We start from the raw sequence: 27,826 nt of genomic DNA, 5'->3' as shown, positions 1-27,826 counted from the left end.
GATATTATGTGTCTTTTCTCATTTGTGTGTATGTGTGTGTGCATGGGAGGGAGAGAGAGAAGATTTAATTTCCTCTTTATAAGGCAACCCTAGCAACACTAAGATGAAATCCACCATAATCTTGATTTACAGAATAAATATCCAACACATTTTGCATTACAGATACATTTGGGACAAATGTAAAATCCTCCCAAAATTATCAGTCAGTGCTTTTGAGAATACATTCCCAAGAAAATAACAAAAGAGGTAAAAAGTAATTTGCAAACAGTATACTTGTTGCATAACAGCAAAAAATGGTAAAAATCCAAATGCTTGAAGAAAAGGAACTTATTGTAGTTTGTCAGCACTGCAGAACATTTTACGGCTATGAAATGACAAGTATGAAGACTCTGATATATAGAAAGAGAAATAGGGAAATACTCTTTCTGTCCTTAGGTGTGCAAAATGCGCAGTGCCTGGAAGTGGTCATGGCAACCACTGTTCCAGGGCAGATTTGCTGGGGGCAGCAGGTGTTAGTAGGTGCTCAATGATTGTTCTCTCCTCCCCCACCCACAGGCATCTACCTGCATCTTAGCACATGAGGTCCAAAGTAGATAGCACCTCTTTCACAGAGCCTTTAAATTGTAAGCTCTTTGAGAACATGAGCTGAGTCTTATCCACCATAGAATCACTGGTACTAAGCATCAGGTCAGTCTAGCCCACACAGCGCCTCTGTGCAATCTGGGGAAAAAGTGTCCCTTCCTCTGAGTGGCAGCAGCCTCATGCCAGGGCACAAGGGTTTGGTGGTGGCTGCAATATGGATGCATTTCAGCCCTGACCCAGACAGATGCCCCTTTAAACAGTATAACCTACTCCACCACCATGGTGACCCTGACCAGCCTGTGTCTGGCAAAAAGTAGGTGCTCAAGAAACAGCTGTTAGATGCATGAATGGACTGAGATTAAGGAGAACGAAGTCTTTCCTTTAGTGCTTTTTGCACATGTCCCAGCTTTAGCCAAGATCTTTGAAACAGGTCTGTAGACTGATCTCTAAAATGAAATGGATAGGGTACTGTCACTCTGGTCTGGACCAGCCCTAAAATCCTATGACTTCCCTGCCTGCTCCATACAAGGTGCTCAGAACCTCGCTAAATGAGTGAATCATTCTCCATGACTGTAGGACCTGGTCTGGGTGTGGTATAAAATATATTTGGTCCTTCTCCCCAGTTTCTGGCACAAGTCTCTAATATGCTTGGAGTTTTTCGAGTGGTAGGATTACCTTTTGTGACTCATAATGATCCCCTTTCAATCACACTTGAGTTTATGCTAACGGTGACTTAGGGTAGGGTCCCTATTTGACTTTAGGATGGGGCTGGTCACCAGAAGGAACAAGTCATTAGAGGATTGGAACTTTCAGTCCCACCCACTAACTTCCAGGGAGAGAGGGAGAGGAAGAGGCTGGGGATAGAATTATATAAACTCTTTTTTTTTTTGGAGACAGAGTCTTGCTCCGTCACCCAGGCTGGAGTGCAGTGGCACAATCTCGGCTCACTGCAATATCCGCCTCCCAGGTTCAAGCAATTCTCCTGCCTCAGCCTCCCGAGTAGCTGGGATTACAGGTGCTTGCCACCATACCTGGCTAATTTTTTTTTTTTGTATTTTTAGTAGAGATAGGGTTTCGCCATGGCCAGGCTGGCCTTGAACTCCTGGCCTCAAGTGATCCACCTGCCTTGGCCTTCCAAAGTGCTGGGATTATAAGCATGAGCCACTGTGCCTGGCCAGAATTATATAAACTCTTGAACATGATTCAACGGGCTTCGGGGTTGGTGAGTATACCAAGTGCAGGGAAGCTGGTGCACCCAGAGGGCATGGAAACTCCCCACCTTGCCCCCTGCCATATACCATGCTCTATGCATCATTCTAGTGAATTATCAAACCTAAGGAGGCAGTTATGGCAACCTCTGAGTTTACAGCAGATTGGACAGAACCTTGGGTGGCCACTGAGACTTAGGACTGGTTTCTGAGGTGGAGGTGGTCTTGTGGGACTGAGCCCTCAACCTGGGAGTCTATACTAACACTGGGTCCTTAGTGTCAGAACTGAATGGAATCACTGGACACTCAGCTGATGATGAAGAATTGGCCGTCAGTATGGAGAAACCCTCCACACCCCGGGCATCAGAAAACAGCACTCACTAAGGCATGTTCTCAAGGTTTATTCGTAAATCAATTGCCAGGAAATTCCTACTTAAAAACTACTGGAGATTATCTTCCAGTGTGTGAGGACACAAGTCAAGTCTCTGGCAGAGGGCACTATGCAAACTACAGACCTTCTAGAAGATTCAGTCGTGATACCACCAGAGATGTCACAAATGGGAAGGTATAAATGGGCAGTGTCTGCAAATGTACTGGGGATTACTTTCCACGCTTAGCTCCCCAAAGTCCATCTAACCAGGAGGGTAGCTGACTTGAAAAGACTGAGTCCCCCAGGCAGACAGGCAAAGGCAAAGGAAGGAGGCAGGAGTGAAGGAAGGGGATATCCTTTGCCATTTCTCAGGAGCCAGGCCAGCCTCTGTATAATTTCCAAACAGGTACAATTTGTCTTTTGCATCTTCCTTTTCTGCACCTTTCCCCACCCACCTGTGCCACTCTCCCTTGGCCTGCCTTGCTGCCCAGGGCCCCCCATGATGGGATCCTGCCCTCCTGGGCCTATCCCAAATGATGTACTCCCTGCCTCAACCCTGTCCCTGGCCCAAACCAAACTCCCTGTTCCTTCAGTGTAGTTCACTGAATCTCCAACTTCACTGTACTTAATAAGGGGGCTTTAAAAAAAACGGCCTAAGCCTCACCTTCAAATATTTTGATTCTGTTGCCTAGGGCAGCACTGCAGGTGATTCTAACATGCATCAGGCCTGTGAACACAGACAAAGCTGATTCTGACCAGATGCTAAAGCTTTTTTTTTTGTTTGTTTGTTTTGAGATGGAGTTTTGCTCTTGTTGCCCAGGCTGGAGTACAATGGTGCAATCTCGGCTCACTGTCACTTCTCCGCCTTCCGGGTTCAAGCGATTCTCCTGCCTCAGCCTCCTCAGTAGCTGGGATTACAGGCACCCACCACCACACCTGGCTAATTTTTTGTATTTTTTTTTTTTTAGTAGAGATGGGGTTTGACCATGTTAGCCAGGCTGGTCTCCAACTCCTGACCTCAGGTGATCCACCTGCTTCAGCCTCCCAAAGTGCTGAGATTACAGGTGTAAGCCACTGAGCTCAGTCCAGATGCTAAAGCTTTTGATTGCATTTATTCACCTCAAAAGTTTGGACAATGGATGGGTATTTATTAACAGATATTGGTGGAATTTAGGGCAGCAGTTTAATGGATATGAAACAGTTTAAGCAGCAATTTTTAGATTTGGGAGACAGGGCAGCCCTGTTCTGGAATGTGCAATAAATACACCTAACTATTCTGACTTTCTGCACCTTCTTCCCTTCTTCCTTGTCTGAATTCAGAGCCTTAGAAATTCCATCTCTCCCATGTCCCCCCACATCCTTCCACCTCCAGCTCCCATTAGACTCAGCTGACAAGAGCCTTAACTTAGGACAGGGCTGGTGCTAAGGGGAAGGGACTGGCCATACTACTCTCTCTGGGCCACCTGTAAGCCAGGTTTGCATGCTCAATGCTCTTCTGTCATCAAGAGAATACATTGCACATCAAGAAGCCAGAGCTTATGCGCTTTACGGTTGACAGTTGATCCCCACATTCCCCTCCGTCTTTCTTCTCTCACCAATGCAATCTCAGCTGCAGACTGGGCGCTTGCTGCTGAAGTGTGTGCCGGGGATGAAAGCTGGGCTGAAGGAACCAGGCAGTGGTGCTGCCAAGGCCTTCTGCCCTCCCTCCAGTAGCTTTTTCATCTGGCAGGTAATTCTGGTTCTATTCTTAGCACTTAGGCAGAAATCAAATAAGATTTCAACCCAAAACCCAATGTAATCCTTGTGTAGTGCCTGCTGCATTTAGAAGCTTCGGGAAAGCACAGAGAGAAGCAGCCTTGCACTTGGCACACCCAACACCCAACCCAATTGCATCAGGGGACACAGGGCCCCCAGAGCCAAAGCTTGCCCATGGGGAGTGCAGAAGTCTCTCCAGGGAGAAATTCACCCTGGAGTGGAAATTTCCATCTTTTAATCTTTGGTTTCAAGGTGCTACACACCGGATAGTTATGAGAGTCACCTTTACAGAGTGCTTCATCAGCATTATCTTCTTTAATTGACTTTCCATTTTATGAAGGGGAACTTGTGGGACAGAGAGGTCTACCAGCTCGCCCCACCTGAACCTAAAACCCATGCTCAGAACTGCCAAGCCTTGGAACCCCGTAGAAACTCATCTATTTCATAGAGAAGCATACTCAGGGATTGGCTTATAGCATTTCAGGGCTACAGACTCGACAGCCCTCATATAATTCAATGCTTTTCTATCACTCCTTTAACTAAGACCAACATATCTCGCTAAAAGAGGAGGAAAGGCGGCAGGAGCTATAAATTACAGGGGGTAACACTGCACATTGTTCTAGGTGAACTATAACTCATAAGCATCTTTCAGTTCCTGAGTCTCTGAAGACCCAACCTTCCTCATGCTCAAGTCTCTCGGTCACTGAGGACAGGGAAGTTTCCCCAAGCCTGTGGTTTGCAAACTGTGTGCTGAGGCACCCTGGGCCACTGCAGCAAATCACAGGGCACTGCAGGGTTTCTTCTATTAATACTTCCGAGGGAAACACACCAATGCTGCCTCCCTGGGGGATACCATGTGAACTCCTGGTTTGGGGGGTTCAGAGTTTTGACATTAGCTCATCATTAGCTCACACTTCATCCCCTTTCATGATATCATATCTTTGCAAAGCTGAGGTTTTGGCTGCTGCTGTGATAAAAAGTATGCAGTGAAAATCAGTGTGAAACAAGATGCAAGGATAGCCTTATCCAATCAGATGCCAAGGTCTGAGAAGTTGTGTGGGGCCCAATCACAAGCAAGTCATTGTGGTTCCTTAAGAATAAAACAAAAATATATTGTTTTCTTTCCATTTATGTTCAGTTTTTCAAATGGCCACAAAGTTGTTAGAACATACACACTGAAGTGGCTTAGACTTACCTCCTTACTAAATAGAGCTGTGAGGTATTTATTTGGCCTTGATACCGTGAAAAAAAAATTACCGAGACACTGTGGTCACTGTGAATTGAGAATTTTGGAACCTCTACCCTAGGCCTCTGAGCTGCCCCCACAGTGTCATCAGGGGCCATCTCCAAGGGTCTCTACCTCTACAAGGTGGGGAGGGGCAGATTCCAGAAGGGGACGAGGCAAGGTCTCCCAGCTGTCTCCACTTCCACATCCCCTGGGAACCGACCTGAAGGTCAGCAGAGGTGAAACCTGTTCTTTGGCAGCTTCGCTGAGGAGGAGAGGCCTCAGAGTCACCTCCAACTGAGGACAGGCCCCAAAGCCGATGAGTGGAGAAGGGGGTCTTTGCAGTTCATCAGGTGAGGATTTTTTGATAAGGTAGTTTCCATCAGTGGGGAAGGAGGCAGAAGGTCCTTTTAAAGGAACCATGGGAGTCATCGAGGAGGACGGCTCCCATGTGTGCATGCGTATGTGTGTGCGTGCATACATGTACAATGTGTGCATGCACAGGAGGGCAGCCAATCACATGGGACCCATGGCTCCACGGGTGAAGGGTGGTGAGTCCTTCCTTAGAGAAGAACAGAAACAGTCCCTGGCATTGGGCAGGGTCACCAGTGAGTGTACCAGGAGCTTCCCTTCAGGAAAAAGTGGGGGCCACTCTCAACACAGGTCTTCGAGGCCAGATGTGGGCAACTGGATCATGAGGGGTGGCCACACTGGTGAAGAAACAGATGGGGACCCAGAGGCTTCAACCATGGAGGCCTTGGCAATGAGGTCATCACTGGAGCTGTCACTGTGAATGCTGCTTGGGGTGATACCCAACAAATAGAAATTAGGCTCAATCTCCATGAAAACAACAACAATGGCAAAAAGGAAGGATGAGACTTTTCCAGCAGGAGTCTGAGGGGAGTGGGGCCACTTTCACCCCTCCCGCTCCTCCTTCCAGCCAGGTCAGATATGGCTGTCATGGACCTCAGCTTTCCAGGGCTCCTCACACCCTGCCTTTCCTAGCTGACTGTTGGAAGAAGCCTACATCTGGCGTCAACCCCTGGGCTTCTCCTGGCGGGGGAGAAGGGGTATCCGGGTGTAGGTGTCCCTGCAGCAGTAGCAGGGTCCTGCTGCTCCGGATCACACACCGGCAAGGCTGGGAAGGGGCCTGTTATTTGTTGTTTTCCCACAAGCACCTGTTGTCCTTAGAGAGGAGAAGAGACCATTGCGGACCTACTTTAACGTTAAAAGAAGGCACAGAACTCACAGAAGAGAAAAAGAAAACATTTTAACAAAGGGAGAGAGGAATACAAAGGGTTGGGGAAAGCTATGCTTGGATCTCATTATTCTGTCCACTGCACACCTGAGGGCCTGTGGTCCCTGGGGAAGTTCAGCCTTCCGCCTGTCTGCATGGCTGGCTACTTGCCAAGGACACCTGGGATTGCTCCAATCCCTTCACTCACGGAGGAAGCCACACCTGCACATGGTGGGCTGCTCCCAGGACCACACTAGATGGAGGAGAAGTGCTCACTGGTAAAGAGAATAGCGGGCAATGGGAACAGACCATGTGTATTTCAGCTTTGCTGACTGATTCCTGGGGAAAGAGAATAACAGATGGTCAAGAGGGAAAATGGGATCAAGCAATGAGAACATGGCAAATACCTGGTCCTGTCCTTGACCTACAGTGAAAGCCACATCCCCAGGGTTTGGGGATCATTTTATTTGTAAGGTCTCCATGATCCAGACTGAACCAAACCATTTCATCAGCCAAAGATTAGAAATTTCAACATGAACTCTCATATTTTTAATCCAACCAGATTTGTGTTTTTGACCTTGTTCTAGATCACAGAGTATTTCACAACAGGGTAGACAGTGGCAGGAAGCCATGGAACATCTGCATCTTGCAGACAGCGCCTCATTTTATCGGAGGGGACCCAGATGGATCAACGCAGACTGATGTATGAGCTGCCGCCTGCAAATAGCAGAGTCAAGGCCTGATGAGTTCCACTGTGAACTGTTAGGAAGCTGTCTTTATAACAACAGAGATGTGAAAATTATGGTTCCCTGTTAAGGCTACAGCAGCCCACCACTGTGCTGGGTAAGATACTTCATTCATCTAGGCAGGTTTGCACTGGCTTATTACAGGAGGCGTAATTGCTTTTGTTACACATTCACAGGAATCAGGAAAATACATTCTTTACGCTTCTCATTTTCAATGCCCTACTTACCAACTTCATCCCTGATGTTTGCAAGTTCGATTGACAGCTCTTTTTCTTTCACAAGGGCACTTTCATTCTGAAAAAACAAAAACGGATACCGAGAGTCCCCTAGTTTTATGCTAGATAAGCACTTTCACATGATTAATTAATGAATCGTATTAAGCAAATATTTATAAGTCTAGTCCTTAAGGAGACAATTTTCACATTATATAAGCATGTATAAACTTACAAAGTCAAGTCTGACTCATTCATTTGTATCCCATTCAAATGGCAAAGCTTGCATTATAATATTAATAATACCCGTGGTTGTGCTTTTGTCTAGATTACACTCCTGTATATCATCCTGCATTAATTCCTTGCAAATTTATGTCCCACCCATTAATCTATTGCCATATATTATTATACAGTGTTTATTATTATCACTACTATGAGATTTCTGACCATTAAAAAAGTTTGTGCCATATTTCTCTGAGGGCCAAATGCTTGTTTTACCAACTGTTTTTTAAACTTACCCTTTTGTCCATACATGATTAGCTACTTAATCAATAATAAAGATCAGGGCAGAAGGCTTAGCATGAAACATTTCTCTTTGTAATACGACCAACAACAATATTTAAGGTTTCCAAGTTTTTTGTTCCACTGTCAGCATCAATAGATGAGAAAAGGAAATCTCATGCTTGAAATAACATTTAGTGAAAAAATGCCCCGTATAACTAAATGACTGCTAAGTTGTTTTCAAATCAAATACATCCTCTGATATAAAGTAGGGAAGTAGTTGAAGATGTGCTGAATTTGTAATCTGCGTTATTGAGTCACTATAAATAGCATATTATAATTTTATTACTCACAATTACCAGAAAAGATGTGCTACATAAATTCTCTTCAAGTTTGAGATACCAAAACTACAGGCCTTCAAAGAAAGTCTCTGTCATTCTGTAGCATGGACTCTCGAAGCAAACTGATTTCCAGAGAGGGAATTTTGAGTAAAATGTGGACCGAATACCTAGCATGAATATCATCGGGGCCTTGAGAATGTTCTTTCTTCCTTAGACACTGTTGCCTTTGGTTTCAGCACCTCTGAAGGATGTGTGTGGAATGTGACCAGACCGTTCTCACAATATTGTTTCTGGTGTACTGTTTTTAGACGCGGGGAACAAGTGTGCTGCTTTGGGTTGGTGGGAGGGTCTCGGGTTATCCAGAGGGCATTTGCTAAGCTGTGTCATAATATTCATCATGCCAAAAATAAAACTCTACTTCATAAGATGCTGAGAGCTATTTTCATTGTGGGAGTCAAAAATTATTAGCTAATGGTTTCCTTAAGAAAATGTAGCAATAGATCTGTCCCTGAGGGAAATGGACCCTGCTATAGTCTGAAGGTATGTGTCCCCCTAAATCCCCCTAAAATTCATGTTGGAATCCTCACCTCCAAGCTGATGATATTAGGAGGTGGGGCTTCTGGGAAGTGATCAGGTCATGAGGATGGAGCCCTCATGAATAAAATTAGAGGGATCCCAGGGAGCTGCCTTGCCCCTTCCTCCGTGTGAGGATACAGCCAGAAGGTACTAATGTTTATGGGAAAGTGGCCCGCACCTGACACCGAAACTGCTGGAGCCTAGATCTTGGGCTTCCCAGACTGCAGAATTGTAAGAAATAAATTTCTGTTATTTATAAACCACCGAGTTTATGATATTTAGTTACAGCATCCCAAAGAGACTAAGACAGACCCAACGGACACCTCCCATCTCATTTCTGAAGTTCTCTCCTTCCATCCCAGCCCATAGCATCCTGTTTTCCCTGAATTTCAGAGTTAACAATTACATCTGAGAGCATGTATTTTATTGCATAATCCTACTCTATATCTCAATATTCCTACTCTAATGCCACAGCCACTGTGCAGGGTTGTCATGAGGATTAAATTAATGTATGTGATGTAGTTAGTGTCCAGCACTTAGCAGGCTCATACAAGTGTAAGTTGTTATTATATTTCTGTTTCCATTTATTTCATTTGCAACTGGATAACATCCTATATATAATAGGTGCTTTTCCATATTAATTATCTAAATGCATTTAGAATTTGCATATCAGTCTTATGCTTTTTTTTTTTTTTTTTGAGATAAGATCTCGCTCTGTCACCTAGCCTGGAATGCAGTGGCGTAATCATGGCTCACTGCAACATCCACCTCCCAGGCTCAAGGTATCCTCACACCTCAGCCTCCCAAGTAGCAGGGACTACAGGTGCATGCCACCATGCCCAGCTAATTTTCTGTATTTTTAGTAAAGACGAGGTTTCACCATGTTGCCCAGGCTGGTCGCAAATTCCTGGGCTTAAGCAATCTGTCCAATCTGTGGCTGCCACAGTACTGGGATTACAGGTGTGAGCCACTGTGCCTGGCCTTATGCTCTGTTTTTGTAAGCACCTTCCTGGTCTGCCCTGATTTTGCTTAATTTTTGATGTGGTTCAGAGATTGGAGAAGCCAGAACAGGGAACATGTTCTAATCAGACAGATCACAGGGATTACATGCTCATTCTAACAGCAGCATAATATGGCCAGACGACAATCAATGTGTTCCTGTAGGTTAAGCAAATTTGGTATTTTGGAGAGCGCTAATTCTGGTATTGACCCTGAAATAATCTTAACCTAGTGGAAAAACTAACTTGCTTTTACTGTCAAGAATAATTCTGAATACTCATATTCTCTAATTCCTAAACACACTCCTAAATAATTCTCTAAACACAGCCAGAGAATTGAAATAGTATGCTTATCAGTCCAGAAATAGCATTACACAGTGTTCATTCTCAGAGCAATGAGAGTTGCAAAGACTTAGACTGGGCCAGGCAGTGAACAATCAGAACATAACAAAAACAACAAATGAACTCTAATTTCTAACTGAAAGCCAACATTTCCCTCAGCTCCCTGTCATGGCCCCTGCTGGACGTTAACAGAGTCATGCCCTAGGGATCTCTCACATCATAACAAATCAGTCCACACTCCCAGCCACAGAAGAATCAGGCCTGTAGGGAAGGAGTGGCTGGAAGGCCCTATGAGAGGGACAGGCCTCTTCAGTATGGCACTGACTATGAGGGAGACTGCTGATGAAGACCTTCAGACTTGAATCACTTTGGTGAAAAGCTAATGCTAATGTTTTGTGGTCAGGCCTTCTCTGTCCATCTGTTGCTTTAGGAGAAACACAAGTAAGATTGATGGAAACCAAGTGAGAATAAAAAAAAAAAAAAAAGCAAGAAAAGAAAGGAAGGAAGGGGATGGGGAGAGAGAGAGGCAAGGAAGTGGAAAAGAAATAGAAGTGAGATTAGAGACCTTGTACCATCTCCATTTGGGGAAGCAGAGGCTATTAAAACAGATCACGAAGACCCAGTGAAAATGACCCCAACAACCCTTTTGCAAGTTCAGGCTCTAAAACCAGCCAGTTCCAAACTATAGTTATTAGATGGCTTTCCAAGGAAGGGTTGGCTGCCAAAGATAAGCAACAAACCTGATGACTAAAATGTCAAGGAAAATAACTTAACTCTGCCAAGTTCTGGCTAAGTATTATTTACTAATTACTACAGGTGACTCATGCTGTCCAGCACCAAACACTCTCTGTAGCCCAGACACAATGTTAGGTAAGCCCTTTATGTCATTTACTCCTCCAGACACTGTCCAGAGCGTCCCAGGTCTTATTTCCCTTTATGGAGGAGGAAACTGGGACTCTATGGTGAAGTGGCTGGCCCCTGCACAACCCACCAGGAAATGGCAAAGGCAGGAGTTTCCACCCATCGTCCACACTCTTCATCAAACACAAGCACACCAAGATTTCCCCTCCTAGCCATGCTTAGATAGATGCAACAACAAGATCCAAATCGCACTGAGCCTCGGCTTGGATCTGAGCACTTATTACCACAAAGCTTTTCATGTCTGACTGGGAGAGAGGCAGGGTCCGCTCCTGACTACTCTGTCTCAATGAAACAATGCCCTGGCTGCATTCACATCCCACTCCACGGCCTGAACTGCCTGTCTGTGTCCTGGGTGTTGATTTGTGAGCTGTACATTAGTCTGTTTCCAGCGTCTGGACCCATTTCAATATAGCTTACTTGGGCTATAACTTCTGAGATAGTAGTTGTTTAGTTTTCCCCACCAGCTTCTAGAGGGATGCTGTCTGATGACCTCTGAATATGTTGCTGCTGAAGATGCTGGCACAACTCTGCTCTGGCTCGCTGAGGCCAGCCTGCGCAGTTTGGCGACAGCCCTTCCTCCGTAAGTGCTTGTTTTTGAAATGATATCAACTCTTCTATGAATTCTCTGCATAAAGTAAGTTACTTTTTGCTTCCTGCAAGCCAAAGCAGAATGACGTAGTGCCACCCTGCAATGAAATGAGTCAATAGCTGTGACTGCAGGAAAACTGTTCCTTAGGCAAGAGTGAACTTAAAGGAATCTTCCATTTACTGCTCTTTGCCTCAAAAAGTTATTCCTCCATCCATCATGGTTCAACAGAATGCAGTGTGATCTTGTAAGGCCCTTAGGTTCTGTTGAACACCCAGGACTCCCTTGGAAAGGATCTCAAGTCACTACTCCCCTCCATTCCCCAAACTATGCCTGGTCTGGGTGATGACACTGTGGGTTGACTGAAATATGATCAAGGCCTCCTCTAAGGGCCCAGGGTTAGATCAGTGCCTCTCTAAATGGGGGATGAGTGGAAAATTCCTAATGAGTGCCAAGTACATGAGCTCCTGTTTTCACTCAAGAGGGCTAAAAATAGAACTCAGTGTTAATCATCCAAACTGTCCTGGTGATATAGTCCAGAAATTGCAAAGCCTAACAAGGCCATTCCTCTAAAATTCTGTTTATTCTATGACAGGCTTAACTGGAAATTGAAACTTTAAGAACATTTATCTAAGCCCCAAAACAGCAGCTGTGTCTTTTTAGCTACCTCTTTCATTTGTTCATGTACCGCTCTCCTTTGCACGCTGAGTTCTCCATTCATTCTGGCGTGGTCTATCCCTTATTCACAGATGGAATGCGAGACAAGCTACTCTCATGAAACATCCAACTCACTCCCTGTACGTCTTGCCCTAAATATACCCCTGCAAGTCTGCTACCATGAAGCCTGCACTTCTTTTTAGACATGGCTCCCAATCTAAGACCTTTCACAAACTCGGGGAGATACTGCCTTTCACTTTTCCTTGCTAGAGCAGCCTTGCAAAGCAGACAACCCACTAATCATCCCATTAACCTCAAGCAATCAGATGTGTGGCCAAAGCCCAGGCAAGCCTGCCATACTCTGTTATTTTAACATGTGTGGTCAATGGGCGTTATCTCTTCTGATGGTTGATGCTACCCCGTGAAGCTGGTGGTAATGGGAAGTGAAAACGCCTGTCCTTGTTAGCATCATCCGTGTGATTCTATGCTTGGGCATCAGCCACCTGTGCCACTCCTCAAATTAGAAACCAACAGAACAGCTATTTACTACTAAAACTGAACGCTGGGTAAATCTGAGGTGCTTTCACCCCAATTCATCCAGAAATAGGAAATGTATACCAAATAACATATACTCACTGAGTGCCTACTATGTGCCTGGCAGACATTTCTGCTCTCAAGAAGCTTGACTTCCAGAGAGTCAGTAAATGGGTGAACAATTACAGAACACTGTGATCTAACCCAGCAGGGCAAGGCTGTCTTGGAGATTTAAACTGAGAGCAGCAGCATATGCAGAGAGCACCCCAGGCAAAACAGCATCTGGGATTTTTTGGGAACCTCTCTCAGCCCATCAGATGGGCCCCTTTTCCCTCTAACTTTCTGCCTCTGGTCTATGAAATTTCCTGCAGGAATTCTTGGTTGGCTACATGGGGTACTGAGGACAATTTCATCAAACTCACTGCAGATTTGAGCATTTTCATCAGCTCCTTCTTCCCCACCTAATTTTTTTTAAAAAAGAAAATACATATATATGTAAATTTAAAAATATATACGTAAGCCGAAAGACTCCCAACTAATCTTTCCTATATTTTTAGCCTGCTCTGAAATCCGTGCGGATCAGGAAAATCCAACCCTGTGAGCTGGGCCATTTTTTCCCAAGCTAAACCATCAAACCACAACAGGAAATTAAATCAGAGATCTATAGAATTCTGGTATTTGAGGAAACCTCCAGATCTTTTAAAATTGTGAATTTAAAAAATTCAAATGTGGCACACATGCACACTAAATTGCAAAAAGGTTAAAGGTTTTTTTACGCTTCTCAGAAACATTATTGCTTTTTACCTAGGGCTCCATGAGTTTAAATTAGGGTTTAAAATCAACATGGTAGAACTTCATCTTCATAGGAAAACACTCTCTTTTGTATTTCAAAATGAACCAGCTGCAAGGTAACAGCAACAAAATACAAGTATCTGAGTTGTTTTCATACCACCTTTTGTGGCTATCGCACTCATTTTCAATACTAATATTATGAAGATTGGCCAGATCCATAATATATAACAGCTCTGTGGAAAAATCCCATGGGAGGTGGATTGACCTTTTGTTTTTCATTTCAGTTATTATAGCTTTAAAGCAGCACTGATAGTATGCCTTGAGTTAATCAATAAGTATTATTTCTTTCACATATAATTAACACTAGGGCCTCTGTGCTTTTGTATAATGATCTGCTTTTCTGCTGTGAAATGAAATTTCATATAGGCTTGTCAGAAACAAAGTATCCTTCCCATTTAATACTCTTCAATACATTTCAGTGTCTACTTGTATGAAAAATGAGCAAAGTCATACCGTGTATTAGAAGAAATCAAAATGACTACAAATGCATAATTTCAGCCTTTGCCTTTGTGCATGTGGGGAAGAGTCACTGGGTAAAAAGACATCTAGCTTTCCCAAGAGGCTGTAGTTAATAAGGGAATATCACACCATACCTGGATTACTAATGAACAATGGCAAAGGACAGAGATTAATGGGGACAAGGAGAAGAAATGCTGATCCAAAGAAGTCATGCTGGGAAATTCTGGTCTCAGAGTAAGTGCAGGAGAAAGGAGAATTAGCCAGTTGTCTGCATTTTAATCCATTTGTGTATCGCTTAAGAAGTTTCTTGACCTTTCTGGATTCTATCTTCCTCTAATAATCCTCCCAAATTTATTACTGTCAGAGCACATACACATACCTGGGAGGAACAGTAAGGTGCCTCTCCCAACTCCCACCCCTGCCAAGAATTTAGAGACAAGGTAAATAAGACTAGCCTCTGAGATTAGAATCAACGCTAGGGTAGAGATATGCAAACTAACCCCTAAAGGGACAGGACCATACCTAAACCAGCAAGTGTTGCTGTTGGACTGAATCTATAACATGGTGTGAGGAATAACAGGTCCATTACAAGAGGAGTTGGACAGTGAAGGGAGCTTAGGAAAGGCAGTCACCAGGGCCAGGAACATTTCAGGGGAGCGGGGATATGGGAGATGAACCCAGTAGGCTTTGAGGCCACTGGATTCTTATAGAGCAACTCGCTAGCTCAGATTCCATTTGCATCAAGGCTTCTTATGAGCTAGACTTTTGACTCTAAAAAGAAATAACATGTTTATCAGGCTTGTTATCGCTTGCTTGTCAGTTATATTTCATATTGTTAAAAAGGAAGCTCATATTCTAGTTTATACATCTGGTTTATTCCTCTTAATAACTCAACAATTCTAACAATCATCAGCTCAGGAAGGTTATGGAGAAGGAGTTTCTGTGCATGTAGAGCTCCTGGCTTCATCCTGGACCAGGCTGAGTCTGTAGGTGAATGGGCCCTTTGGGATCCATCTGGGTCATATCATTCCTTTCAAATACCTGTAGACGAGTCTTTCTACAGACTGCATCTCTGCTCAAAAGCCCAAGATAGATCCCTACTTTTTATTTAGCTCAGGTTTAAAAACCTGGGTCTTTGGCCAGGCATGGTGGCTCACACCTATTATCCCAACATTTTGGGTGGCCGAGGTGGGTGGATCACTTGAGCCGAAAAGTTTGAGACAAACTTGGGCAATATAGTGAGACCCCAGCTCTGCCAAAAAAAAAAAAAAAAAAAAAAAATAGCTGAGCGTGGTGGTGCACACCTGTGGTCCCAGCTACTTGGGAAGCTGAGGTGGGAAGATTGTTTCAATCTGGGAATTCAAGTTTATAGTGAGCCATGATCACACCACTGCACTCCAGACTGGGTGACAGAGGGAGACCCTGTCTCAAACAAAACAAAACAAAAAACAAATCAACCAACAAAAAACCTAGGTCTGGCTTTCATGCTGGAAATTTCCCCACACTCCCTATGCACCATATCTCCCACTGTGTTTACCATGAGGTTGCCCCTCTCATGTTTCATAAAATGAGGCTAAAAGACCTTTCCTTACGTGCCCCTTGCTTGGAATACATTCCTTCTCTTTAGTTTAATAAAATGCCACCCATTCTTCAAAGTGTAATTCATGTTCCACTTTTGCCAAGAAACCTTGCCTATGGTTCTAGCCTGACTTCTCCTTTCACTAAATTCCAGAAACAGGTATGGTCAGTACTACATAACTTTCACTTAATTATACTCCAGTCTTGTGCTAATGTTTAATTGTTCTGTGTGTGTTATTGTTGCCTACCCACTTGTAAGTTCTCGGGAAAAGGTAGAAACAAAACCAAACCAATTATCGGTAAACAACATAAGGGCCGGTCATGCCTTTTAAGAATTATTTGATGGTCCCAATAGTAACTAGGCACAGAGTAAACCAGTAATAAATATTTCCAATGGATAGGTCTTTATAAGTTGGAAATACATAAGCACAAACAGCTTTTAAACGATTTGTTCACTTAATTTTTTTCATTATATACTCTAGGCAAGATTCCAGTTTCCCCTAATAAATTAATGCTAAATAAGCATCCTCATATTTGTAATTTTTAGTCGATATTCACAGTTTTTAGTCAAATCTCTGAAACTGATCACTTTAAAAGTATCTTTAATTGTCCTATCACGTTTTTAGAACAGCTTTAGCTGCACTATGATCAAATTGTTAAATTGTTTTGATTTCTCAAAATGAAGTTTGCTATTTTGATCTATATGAAGTTCTGAGGAAATGTTCATTGTTTTAAGGTTTATTAAGCTAGGTTAAGGCAATCAGAAACAACTCTATCAACAATTTGACCAGGCCTCTTTTAAACTGTGTATCAACATTATTAGGGTTGTTAGAGTTAACAGATTGAAGAACTTTGTTGTGGGATTTGGGAATTCTGATTTCTAGAGTTTGAAGTTGGAATGGAATCCTGTCATGCTCCTACTACAATACCTGGCCCAATAGGTAACTATCAATTAAATAAATGATTTTGGCATACTGCCTGTGAAGTTATTCTGCAAAGTAGGCAACTACATAAAACAATGTGTTTTTTAATTTAAAAAGAAAGTCCTCAATTCATTAAAAGAGCACCTCTGAAAATATATGTATAAAACTTCAAATGGGAATACTATTCTGAAATATAGCAAAGAAAAGACAAGAAATGTAGGTGTGAACATAATGAAAAAGCTGGTAAAAGCAATGTAAGTTTTAAAGTTTTCATCAGTAACAAATAATTTGTATAGAACTGGAAGTTTCAAAGCTAAAACACGGGAAAGTTACTTAAACATCATACTGCTAAAGAGATGAAGTAACATTAAATTATCTTCCAAAATCTCTGAATTCAAGAATGACATAGGGATAATCATTTTCAAGAATTTGATTTAAAACAAAATAGGGAAACAACTTAAAACAAAATAGGGAAACAGATTCCCTTTGAAACATACTTTCTCAAACCCAAAGTCCTCCATATTACAGCCTCTATTTCTAAAACTTTTGCATTAGGATTTAGAAATATGAAATTTATAATACTGTTTTACATGTAGCAAATCTTTCCCTTTTATTATAACTATGTTGTAAGTCTTCAGTACTCTTTTGTGACCACTTCACAAAAGGCTTAATCACTTCAGTGTTAGATGTGCAGACAATTGAGCGCAAATGCTTTATATGTCTTTTTGATAAAAACACATAAATGTGTATATAAATATTTTAGTTCATACTCATGGCAGCAAAGCCAAATCCACTGAAGTAGTTATTTCTATTGGAGCAAAACTAGTAAGTGACTTTTAAGGTATCAGTTTAATTTTCCTAGGTGGTTATAAGTAACCCTACTTTAGCTCAAAGTTCATAAGCAGACTGGTAACTAAGATGCTCCCAAGTGACCGCTTTTTGATGAGCATGTATATTAAGCCATATATTTTCCTTCTCCTGGTCACATACCTCAAGCTATCTAGATAGCTGATGCCCACATGGGTAGGAAGAAGGCAATTTCAACAATTCAATTGTGAAATCCCATTTCATGCATCTTGGAGAAATCCAAATATGCATGACAATAAAATATCTCACAGAGACAGGAGTTCTTGCCAACGGATTTCTAGTAATGAAATTAAAAGCATATCCTAATCCCTCTGCTAGCTCACAAGAGTAGGCAAATGTCAAAAGCAAAGAAAGGCTTTGTGTTGGAATTGCTATATAATTCTCATGCATACTCTATTTTCAGTTCCCTGGCTATGAATTTTTCTCCTGTGAAGACTTGAACACACCCTCAGACTCTCTGGCTTTTTAAGTTTTCACCTCTATGTTTATTCATCTCTCTGTGATGCAAAGAAGTACAGAGAGAACAACTATACTGTGTGCTTTCTTCTCTGATGTGAAGAATGTAAATTACAAGAATGAGTGCTGTTTTGAAAAAAGAGTGGTAAACTTTCAAAGTTAGCACTTGGCGAAGAAAAACATGCCTAAGTAATCTAAATTCCCCAGTGGAACGTCTTAGGTTTCACAGGTACATTAAAATGCATTAAGAATATTCCAAAGATCTCTTGGCAGTTTTGATTTCAAGATGTTGGAGCAGAATCCTACTATTTCAGGAAAATGCAAGAGTTACATTTGAGACTGCAGGAATACGGAATTATGTAAGGCACTGCAGAGTATGTGAGACCAAATGTTTCTGTGAACACCACTCACAATTCAGCACATTGGAACGAGTAAAGGGAGCCTCCTGTTCACCAACAAAGCGCACACGCATGCTAGGGGGACAGGCACAGAGGTGGCTGGCTCACGGCTTTCTCTCTGCCCTTGCAAAGGAGGAGGGGGAAGAAGAGAGAGGGAAGGCAAAGTACCGTCTTGTCCAGGCACTGAAGGCAGTTATAAGGCTTGCAGCAGCAATGACCCATCCCGGCAGCTGGCTGGCAAGGGGACCTCCTTCATTCAAGGTGTCAGCGGGCAACTCCTAAGCCGAGGTACTGGCACACAAGAAAGGGGCGCGCCGCTGGGAGCTGTCACAACTTCCATGTGGTCCCTCGGCTACCTTATTTCTCCTAAACTTCAGGAATCCAGGAGGCAGAGGAATGAGAGGAGGAGGAGAGCAGGGCAGCAGCGATCAGATCTTGCTGCTGCGGGAGGTAGGGCGGGCGGGAGCCGGGAAGGGAGGGGACAGGCAGGAGGGAGGGTCACTTTGCCACTGGAATCCTCGGGGTGAGGCAAATCAATAGTCGCATAACCACAGAGCATTTACCAATGCCGGCTCCCTAAAAGGACAGCCTGCTCTCCGCTGGGTGCCCGGCCGCTCCCAGCCCTCCCCTGGCGGGGATGCGCCTCCGCACCGCGCAGACACGCCTGGAGCGGACGCAGGAAGCACAAAAGGCGAGCCTGGGCTTCAGGGCACTGCCTGGGGACGCCCGAAAGGGCTGCCAGGGCTTGGCTCTGCTGCAATCCTAGCTCCTATTTTTCTGGGAAGTAAAAATATTTATAAATGTGATGTATATGGCCTCTCCTCCCATGAAACTCTTCTCAGAATATTTGTTGCTAATGGGAACCGCCAATTTCTCATTTTCTAATTCGCACGCCATGAACAATTTTTTTGCCTTATTTGATGAAATCTTCATATTTAAAATATAACTGTGAAGTCCCTTGCCTAGGCTGACATACACACACCATTCAACTGGCTTGAGTAATTAAAATTGGGGCTTGGGGCAGGTATCTCTCCTAGGCAAACTGGCATAAAAGCCTTGAAAGACTTGTCATCTTTCTAGTTTTTCACACAGTTAAAAATCAGAAAAGGAAAGAATCAGGGAGCAAAAGTTTGTTTTTGTTTTCTCAAAAAAGACTTGGTATTTAAAAATATATTTGTGTAATCCTGAAAGTAAAAGAAGCAAATATTTACATGATTGATTTTATATGCCCTGATACCCCTCAGCGGAGAAATCTTGAAATTTCTCATGTTTAGAAATATACAATTACAGTTTTGCCCACTAAATTGCCTAAGGCTGTAAACAGACAATAGTTGTTAAAACTAGATGATTTTACTAACTTAACTGAGATTTTCCAAGCAGATTTTAATTAAGTAGTATAGGCTCAGAGAAAGGCAAGTATTTAGCGATCAAATAGGAACAGACTGGATTGTTTCCCTTAAACTTGAAAGAATAAATGGAAACCTTTGTTTAAAGCTAACAGGTAAATTAGCATAATCCTTCAGGAAGGCGACTTGGCTGTACCTATCAAAATATTAAATGTACGCACACCTTGACCAAAGATTTGCACATCTATGCTATAATAATATTCACATAAATATACAAGCGTGTATGCATAAGGATCTTCAATTCAGCATCGTTGGTAACAGCATAAAAATGGGAAATATTTTAGATTTTCAATGCCTTTCTATTATATGGAAAGATGATATACATTGCTGACTGAGAAAGCAAACTTTTATAAAAAACAAAGCAAACATACACATTTGCATATGTTTAGAATAAAGCTTTAGAAAGAGTCACACATTCATGGAATAGCAGCCGACCCTTGAGGAATGGAAAACAGGAGGGAGTGAATGTCCGTCCACTTTTTACCCTCTCATGAGCATGTTTTATTTTTACTGTTTTAAAACAAAGTGTGCCAGAGAAAAGGCAGGGACCCCCATCTGGGCTCTGTGATGTTGTGAGGTCCAGAGCTCCCTCCTGCTCACTTGGGCTAATGCTCCTTGGCAGTGAGCTTGGGCAGACTTCTCAGAGGGAAAGAAGCTCACAGTACCTTGAGCTCGAACCTGGGCTGAAAGCTGTTCCTAGGGCTTTTGAAATCTGTGAGAAAAACTGCGTTGCAAAAAGTGGTGGCTTAGTATACCCCGACGCTCATAGCAGCATTATTCACAATAGCCAAAAGGTGGAAGCAACCAGAACGTCCACCAACAGAGGAATGGATAAACAAAATGTGTTATATGCATGCAGTGGAACATTAGTCAGCCTTAAAAACGAAGGAAATTCTGACAGGTGCTACAAAACATGCCTAACTCATCTAAATTCGTCTTAGGATGAATGAAACTTGAGGATATCATGTTAAGTGAAATAAGCCAGTCACAAAAGGACAAATACTGTACGATTCCACTTATATGAAGTACCTAGAGTGGCCGAATTCACAGAGACAGAAAGTGGAATGGTGGTTGCCAGGGGCTGGGGGCAGGGAGAAGTAGGGAATTGTTGAATGAATACAGAGTTTTACTCTTAGAAGATGAAGAGTTCTGGATTCACACTACAATGCAAATATACAGACTGTTCCCCACTTATGATGGTTCCATTTATGACCGTTCCACTTTACGATGGCGTAACACATTCAGAATACTCCTTGACTTACAATGGGGCTAAAGCAGGCTAAATCATTCGTAAATTGAAAATACCATTAAGTTGAAAGTGCATTGTCATAACCCTGTTGTAAGTTGAGGATCATGTGTACTTAACAATAAACTGTACACTCAAAAATAGTTAAGATGGCGAATCTTTTGTTATATTTTATCACAGTTTTTCTAAAAGAGAAGTGGTAGCTTGCATTTACCTGGAGGCAAACAGCTCCTGAGCTGCAGGTATGGATTAAATCAAGATAGAGCAAAGCCCTATTGTGGACAGAGCCAGGTGTGGTGGGAAGGCCGGCAAAGCTAACTAAGCTCCCTACATTGATTTAAAGAATGCTTTCTTCCAGCTCAGTCGTCTTCCTGCAGATAGTTCCCCTTAGGAAACAGTTTTATTCTAAATTAGAGTTTAGAGTGCTCTATACTAGAAAATTATTTCTTATTCTTAGGAGATGTAGGAGAGCCCTTGCTAACCAGTTGCTCATAGGAGATTAGCGTGAGACTGGAGGATCTACACAAAGAGAGGCGATTTTCAGCTTCTCTTCTTGGGCATAGAGGGCACTGAAGGGCACGGCACTTCTGTAGTCCAATCCTTCCTACATTGGTGAAATCGCACACGTACTATGATCTCAGTGCACATGACCCAGATTTTGAGAAATGTATTCATGTTCTAGAATTGTGCTTTGTTTTCTTTACATGTTATAAAAATTTCAAACATACTGAAAAATAGAGCTAAATACCAAAGGTCTTCATATCCCTATTTCCAGGTTCAACCATCATCAAGGTGTTAGCACACTTGTTTCATCTATCCTTTTTTACTTTTATTTTTTTACTTTTTCTTCATATACCCATCACCCCAATTCAGCAATTACCAAGACTGTTACCTTATTATCTCTTGTCCCTTGTCTTTCTTTTTTCTTTGTTAAAGTATTTTTTCTTTTTTTTGTATGTTTGTTTGTTTGTTTGTTGAGACAGAGTCTCACTCTGTCACCCAGGCTGGAGTGCAGTGGTGCGATCTCAGCTTAATGCAAACCCCGCCTCCCAGGTTTAAGCAATTCTCCTGTCTCAGCCCCCCAAGTAGCTGGGATTACAGGTGCGTGCCATCATGCCCAAGTAATTTTTGTATTTTAGTAGAGATGGGGTTTCACCATGTTGGCCAGGCTGGTCTCAAACTCCTGACCTCAAGTATCTGCCCGCCTTGGCCTCCCAAAGTGCTGGGATTACAGGTGTGAGCCACTGCACCTGGTCTGTTAAAATATTTCTATGTTAAAGTATTTCTAAGCAAAACCCTACATGCTTTAGTATGCATTGCTAAAAATTATGAACATTTTCTTACCTAACCACAATGCCGTTAAAACAATAAAAGTGACAATAATTCCTTCATATCCAATACCTAGCTCATAAAAATTTTTGCTGGTTTCTAAAAAAAAAAACTTCTTTTCTGGTTTGTTTGAATCAGGATCCAAACTAGGTCCATGTATTACATCAGGTTTTAAGTATCTTGGGTCTCCTACGAACAGCAATCCCCACCCCTCCTCTCCTTTTGCTGCCATGCCATTGACTTGTTCAGAAACTGGGTCAGCCGCCCTGTAGAATGTGCTACATGCTGGATTTGCCTCTTTGTTTCTTTGTAATGTCACTTCACCTGTTACTGCATCCCTTTAAGTGAAATTTAGCTCTCAAATCTGGGTTAGATTCAAGTTCAATTTTGGGGATAACATCTCAGAGGTGATGCTGTGTGTTTCATGTTTCATTCTGTTGGGAAGCACACCGTTTCTAGGTGTTCCAATTTTAGTGAGCCAGAGTGGATCAGGATGTGATAGCCTCATCTCCACTGTAAAGTTCCCCATCAACCTTTCATATAATGGCTTCATTTGTTAATAATTATTACCTGAATCAATTATTTCACTGGGGACTGCAACGTAATGTTTTGATTATTTTTGTCTTTTTGCATTTATTAGATGGAATTTTTATATAAAAAAAGAATTTTTCTTCAACTGGGGTGACTTCTTTGATATACATTTTTAAATTAATACATATTTATATATTTATGGGGTACATGTTATATTTTGATACATGCATACAATATGTAATAATCAAATCAGGGTAATTAGGATATCCATCACTGCAAATATTTATCATTTCTTTGTGTTGGGAACATTCTAAATCTTATCTTCTAGCTATTTGGAAATATACAATGAATTATTGTTGGCTGGGCATGGTGGCTCACACTTATGATCCCAGCACTTATGGAGGCTGAGGTGGGCAGATCACTTTGAGGTCAGGAGTTTGAGACCAGCCTAGCCAATATGGTGAAACCCCATCTCCATTAAAAAAAAAAAATTAGCCGGGCATAGTGGCAGGCACCTGTAATCCCAGCTATTCAGGAGGCTGAGGCAGGAGAATCCCTTGAACCCGGGAGGCAGAGGTTGCAGTGAGCCGAGATTGTGTCACTGCATTGTAGCCTGTGCGACAAAAGTGAGACTCCATCTCAGGAAAAAAAAAAAAAAAAATTACTGTTAACTATAGTCACCCTACTGTGCTATCCAACACTAGAACTTATTCTATCTAACTATATGTTTGTTAATTTCCTGCAGTATAGTTTGTACAGGAAAGGCAGGATAAATGCCTCATCATTATCTTTTATGTGCCAATTTCCTGAATAAAGACTGTGGAAATGGTACCCAATGAGGTTGTTGTTGAGATTGTTGTTTGTTTCCTCTCACCTTTTAAAAACATCATTATAAATTATAAACTCATGTTTTTATTTTGACATACACAGTATGTTTTAGTCCACTGCACTAATTACCGTTTTTTGATGCTCAGTGTATCCCCTCTTTGGCCTGCAGCCCTTCTTTTTGGTCCCTCTGTCCTTTTAGCACAACTCACTTGTCTACCTTCCTTGCTTCCTGACACAAGATATACTAGGCTCATCTTGTGTATTTCCTCTTCCAGTTGTGCAGTCATCTATCCTTGCTAGGAGCCCTAGTTCCTTCTAGCTGGCAATGACAATTAGGTACCACAAGCAATGGGTGCTGTTTGTTGTCTTTTGAGAGCCACTTGAAGGGAGTGAGATTTCCTTTGAAGGAAGTGAGTCTTCCCATAGAAAAAATGTCCTTTGAAGAAATCACTGAATAAATCAGCATGGGGCCTTGGGCTAGGGTGAGAAGGAAGCAACTCCTTCTCTTGGAGCTTTCAGAGGCTGGGGCCTAAATTCCAGGTAGAGGAAAAATGCTCAGCGAAATTCATTTTGAGGGAGATAAACTGGTCCTGATAATATGGTGGCAAGCTAAGGGCCATATAGGGAGGTCCCCTCTGAATAAAAATTCTCCAGGGACTCACCCAAATGCTTGGATACCTGAAAAAAGACTAAACTTGAAGGCAAATACAATGAAGGTTTAGACTGTTGTAATTTGGCATAAAAAGAAACCATTGGCGGGTGCGGTGACTCACGCCTGTAATCCCAGCACTTTGGGAGGCCAAGGTATCACCTGAGGTCAGGAGTTTGAGACCAGCCTGGCCAACATGGTGAAACCCTGTCTCTACTAAAAATTGTAATCCTAGCTACCCAGGAGGCTGAGGCAGGAGAATTGCTTGAACCCAGGAGGCAGAGGTTGCAGTAAGCTGAGATCATGCCACTACACTTCAGCCCAGGCAACAGAGTGAGACTACGTCTCAAAAAAAAAAAAAAAAAAAAAAAGAAAAGAAAAGAAAAGAAATCATGACCTCACAGGCTTCTGAAATTTGGGACATTTTGGCTCCCAGTATTTAAAAAAGTTTGAGGTGATTTTCACTCCTGGCATATTTTCTTGCATTGAAGTAGCAACAAACATTTAGAAAAGTCATAAGAAAGCCTAATGGTAGGTGTCCTTGGAGAAAACTTTATGAACACTGTGTTTTGGAGCAATAACTAATGATAAACATTACCTACCTGATCGTCAACAGATGCCCGGCCCTGTGCTTAACGGCTTGCGCACTGTATCTCACATAACTCTCACAAAATTCTGTGAGATAAGCACTATTATCAACAGATGAGTAAATGAGGCTCTGAGGTTGCACAGCCTGTCAGGTGTACATAAAGCCAGGAAGTGATCACGTGGGGTCACGAACTCAGGTCTAACTCTAAAGTTTATGTCTTAAGCCACTGCGCTTTACTAACTGCATTGTAATTTGGAAGCCTTCCATCTACAAGGCCTATAGAACTTCAGGCTGGTGTGATAACCTGGATAAGGAATCTGGGCATAGGGAAATGTAAAAGGAAATTCAAACATATAAATGGAATTGCCCCACATTTTTCTATCTTAGAGCAAGAGCCTCTATTTCAATGCTTTATAAAAAGTACATTTACAAACAAATATACAAACAACCTAAAAACTGACATAGTAGAAACATGCAGGTCAGTGTTAAAATGTTCAATTTTATTAGTTCTGTTTCTTTGTCTTCCTTCCTTAAACTTGGAATTCCTTTCCCTCCCCTGCCCTCCGTCATCCTAGTCAGGCTCAAGTTTCCTTGGCTTAAACTCTGCTCCCCAACACTCCTTAGCACCACCTCACCTCCTCCAGGGCTCTGCCCAACCCTCCAATTTGGAGTGAATTCCCTCTTTCTCTGTGATTTCATGCATTCCATATGCTCTTGCCCCAGGATTTCCTGCCCAATATCATAATAATTGTCTGCCTTTGTCTTCTACAAAGTATCACAGCCTCCTTGCTATGCCACACTCATGTTTACACCCAGGACACCTATGATCTGCCTTGAAGATAGGTCTCTATGAACATTTCCTAGGGCAACGCAGGATGGGACCTTGAAGGAGTCAGAGCCGAAGGTGGCTCTGTGGCAGAGGCATTTTGGTGTTCTATGCAGTTTGTGAACCCTGGTACCATTTGCAGGAGGTCAAAGAGTTAAAAATTGTATCACAGTCTCACTATTTATTTCAAGAGAAAACCATGAAAAATGATCATCAAAGAGTCTCTTACAAATTGTCAAGGCAACCATCTGTTTATTTGGGTTCCTTCATCCAGACCCCTCCTTTTTCCATGCATCTAAAATATGAGCAGGAGCTCTAGGGCTGGATCTTAGCAAAGGGGACTGCCAGGGCCAGGAAAATATGCGTAGCTTTTACCAAACACAATCCATCTAGATTTTAATGAGGTGGGAATGGGCTGCAAAGGGAAAATAGAAAACAGAAATCTTTAAACTGGGAATGATGGGTGATTATGATCATCCACACACAGACAATAGATGCTCTGAAGCACCTTTGATGTAATAACCAGGATTTAGAAAATTAAGAGAGAAAAAAGAAGAGAGAAATGGCATATGTGTTTTTGTTCTGAGATATGTTCTCAGATACTTGTCAAAAGAGAACTAAAAAAATTTCACTTTTCTGTAATACCCAAATAGGAAGGTTGCTACTGATGTAAGATAATCTTTTTTTTTCCTTGTCTGTTAGTCTTTGACAGTACCCTTTTTTTCCCTTTTAAGTCAGTGACTAGGATGATAACAGGAGAGGCAGCCTCCTTAAGTTTCTGTATATTCAGAGGAGCTGACTACTCTCATAAGAGAAGTGAAATTCGAAATTATCTTTACTAGCTAGATAAATAGGTTGGACAATATTGGACAATTGATAGGTAAAATCGGATAGAGGGATGGGAAGCAGCTGGCAGAGCCCCCAAGTGCATCTGTCTATTTGACATATGTTAGATAGAAAGGGTGATCCCAGTGAACCATAAGCTGAATATCAGTCAACAAATAATGTGACTGTTGCTATAAAGAAAGAATGGAGGCTGGGTGCAGTGGCTCATACCTGTAATCCCAGCACTTTGGGAGGCCGAGGCAGGTGATCACTTGAGGTCAGGAGCTTGAAACCAGCCTAGCCAACACGGTGAAACCCTCTCTCTACTAAAAATACAAAAATTAGCTGGGCGTGGCGGCGGGGGCCTGAAATCCCAGCTACTTGGGAGGATGAGGCAGGAGAATCGCTTGAACCCAAGAGGCAGAGGTTGCATTGAGCTGAGATTGCACCGCTGCACTCCGGCCTGGGTGACAGAGTGAGACTCTGTCTCAAAAAAAAAAAAAAGAAAGAATGGAAGAAAGAAAAATGAGCAGTTTCAACACAGATATCAGATAGATTTCAGTTTGATTTTCAGCTGGGTGATTTTGGGTAGGTTACTTAACTCTCTCAGAGCCTCAGTTTTCTTCTCTATAAGATGGAGATAAAACTATCTACTATATAAGGTTTCTGGAACGGTTCTCTAATTTGATTAAATCTGAAGATGCTAATGACTCTATTTCCAGTAGAAAAGAGAGCATTAATAGTCCACAGCTGAACTGTTTATGGGAAGATGCAAAATATCAGCATTGGATACTTCTTATCAGCCACTTAAAAGAAGCAAGGCTGCCTCTGTACATGACAGTTTCAATTTTTTTCAAATTAATGAACATAATGACGTTGGCTGGTTGCTCCTAATGTCACTAGACACAGTAGTGCAAGAAAAGGATGAGCTCAGGGATTCAAATTCCCAGCTCAAGTGTTGCCTAAATAACCTAAGAACTTCTACATGTGTCCTGAAGAAGACCCTTATCCTTTTAACTGCAGGGCTGACATTGCTGAAACTCAAACAAAAAATTTCATTCTGCCACTGGCTGAATGACAACACAAATTGAACCCCAGCTACAGTAGCTATTGTCTACTGTTAAAGTGAAAGCACTGCTTTAAAAAGAATGGGAGCCAGTGAACTGGGATGGAGACATGTGGGAAGGCCCTGATGAAACTGAGGACGTGGAGTCCCTACATTCTCTTGAGTGCTCTTTGCCAGTGGAAGAGGTCTCCTCAGCCCTGGCAGAAC

At 42.4% G+C, this 27,826-nt stretch overlaps 1 protein-coding gene across 5 annotated transcripts in view; it reads right to left on the bottom strand.

Moving 5' to 3' along the window:
• The window catches only part of MTUS2 (microtubule associated scaffold protein 2), a 688,859-nt gene that overhangs the window by 56,999 nt on the left and 604,034 nt on the right, over window positions 1-27,826 (bottom strand). For 4 of the 5 annotated variants that reach the window (XM_024257582.3, XM_054528634.2, XM_054528635.2 and 1 more), the window contains exon 9: window positions 7,351-7,417. In XM_024257582.3, the coding sequence (XP_024113350.2) occupies window positions 7,351-7,417 (67 nt within the window). 5 annotated transcript variants of the gene reach the window in all.

The sequence above is a fragment of the Pongo abelii genome, chromosome 14 (assembly GCF_028885655.2).
Source record: "Pongo abelii isolate AG06213 chromosome 14, NHGRI_mPonAbe1-v2.0_pri, whole genome shotgun sequence".
NCBI lineage: Eukaryota > Metazoa > Chordata > Mammalia > Primates > Hominidae > Pongo > Pongo abelii.
The sequence above is the reverse complement of the archived record's forward strand: the minus strand, read 5'-3'. Positions and strand labels throughout refer to the sequence as shown.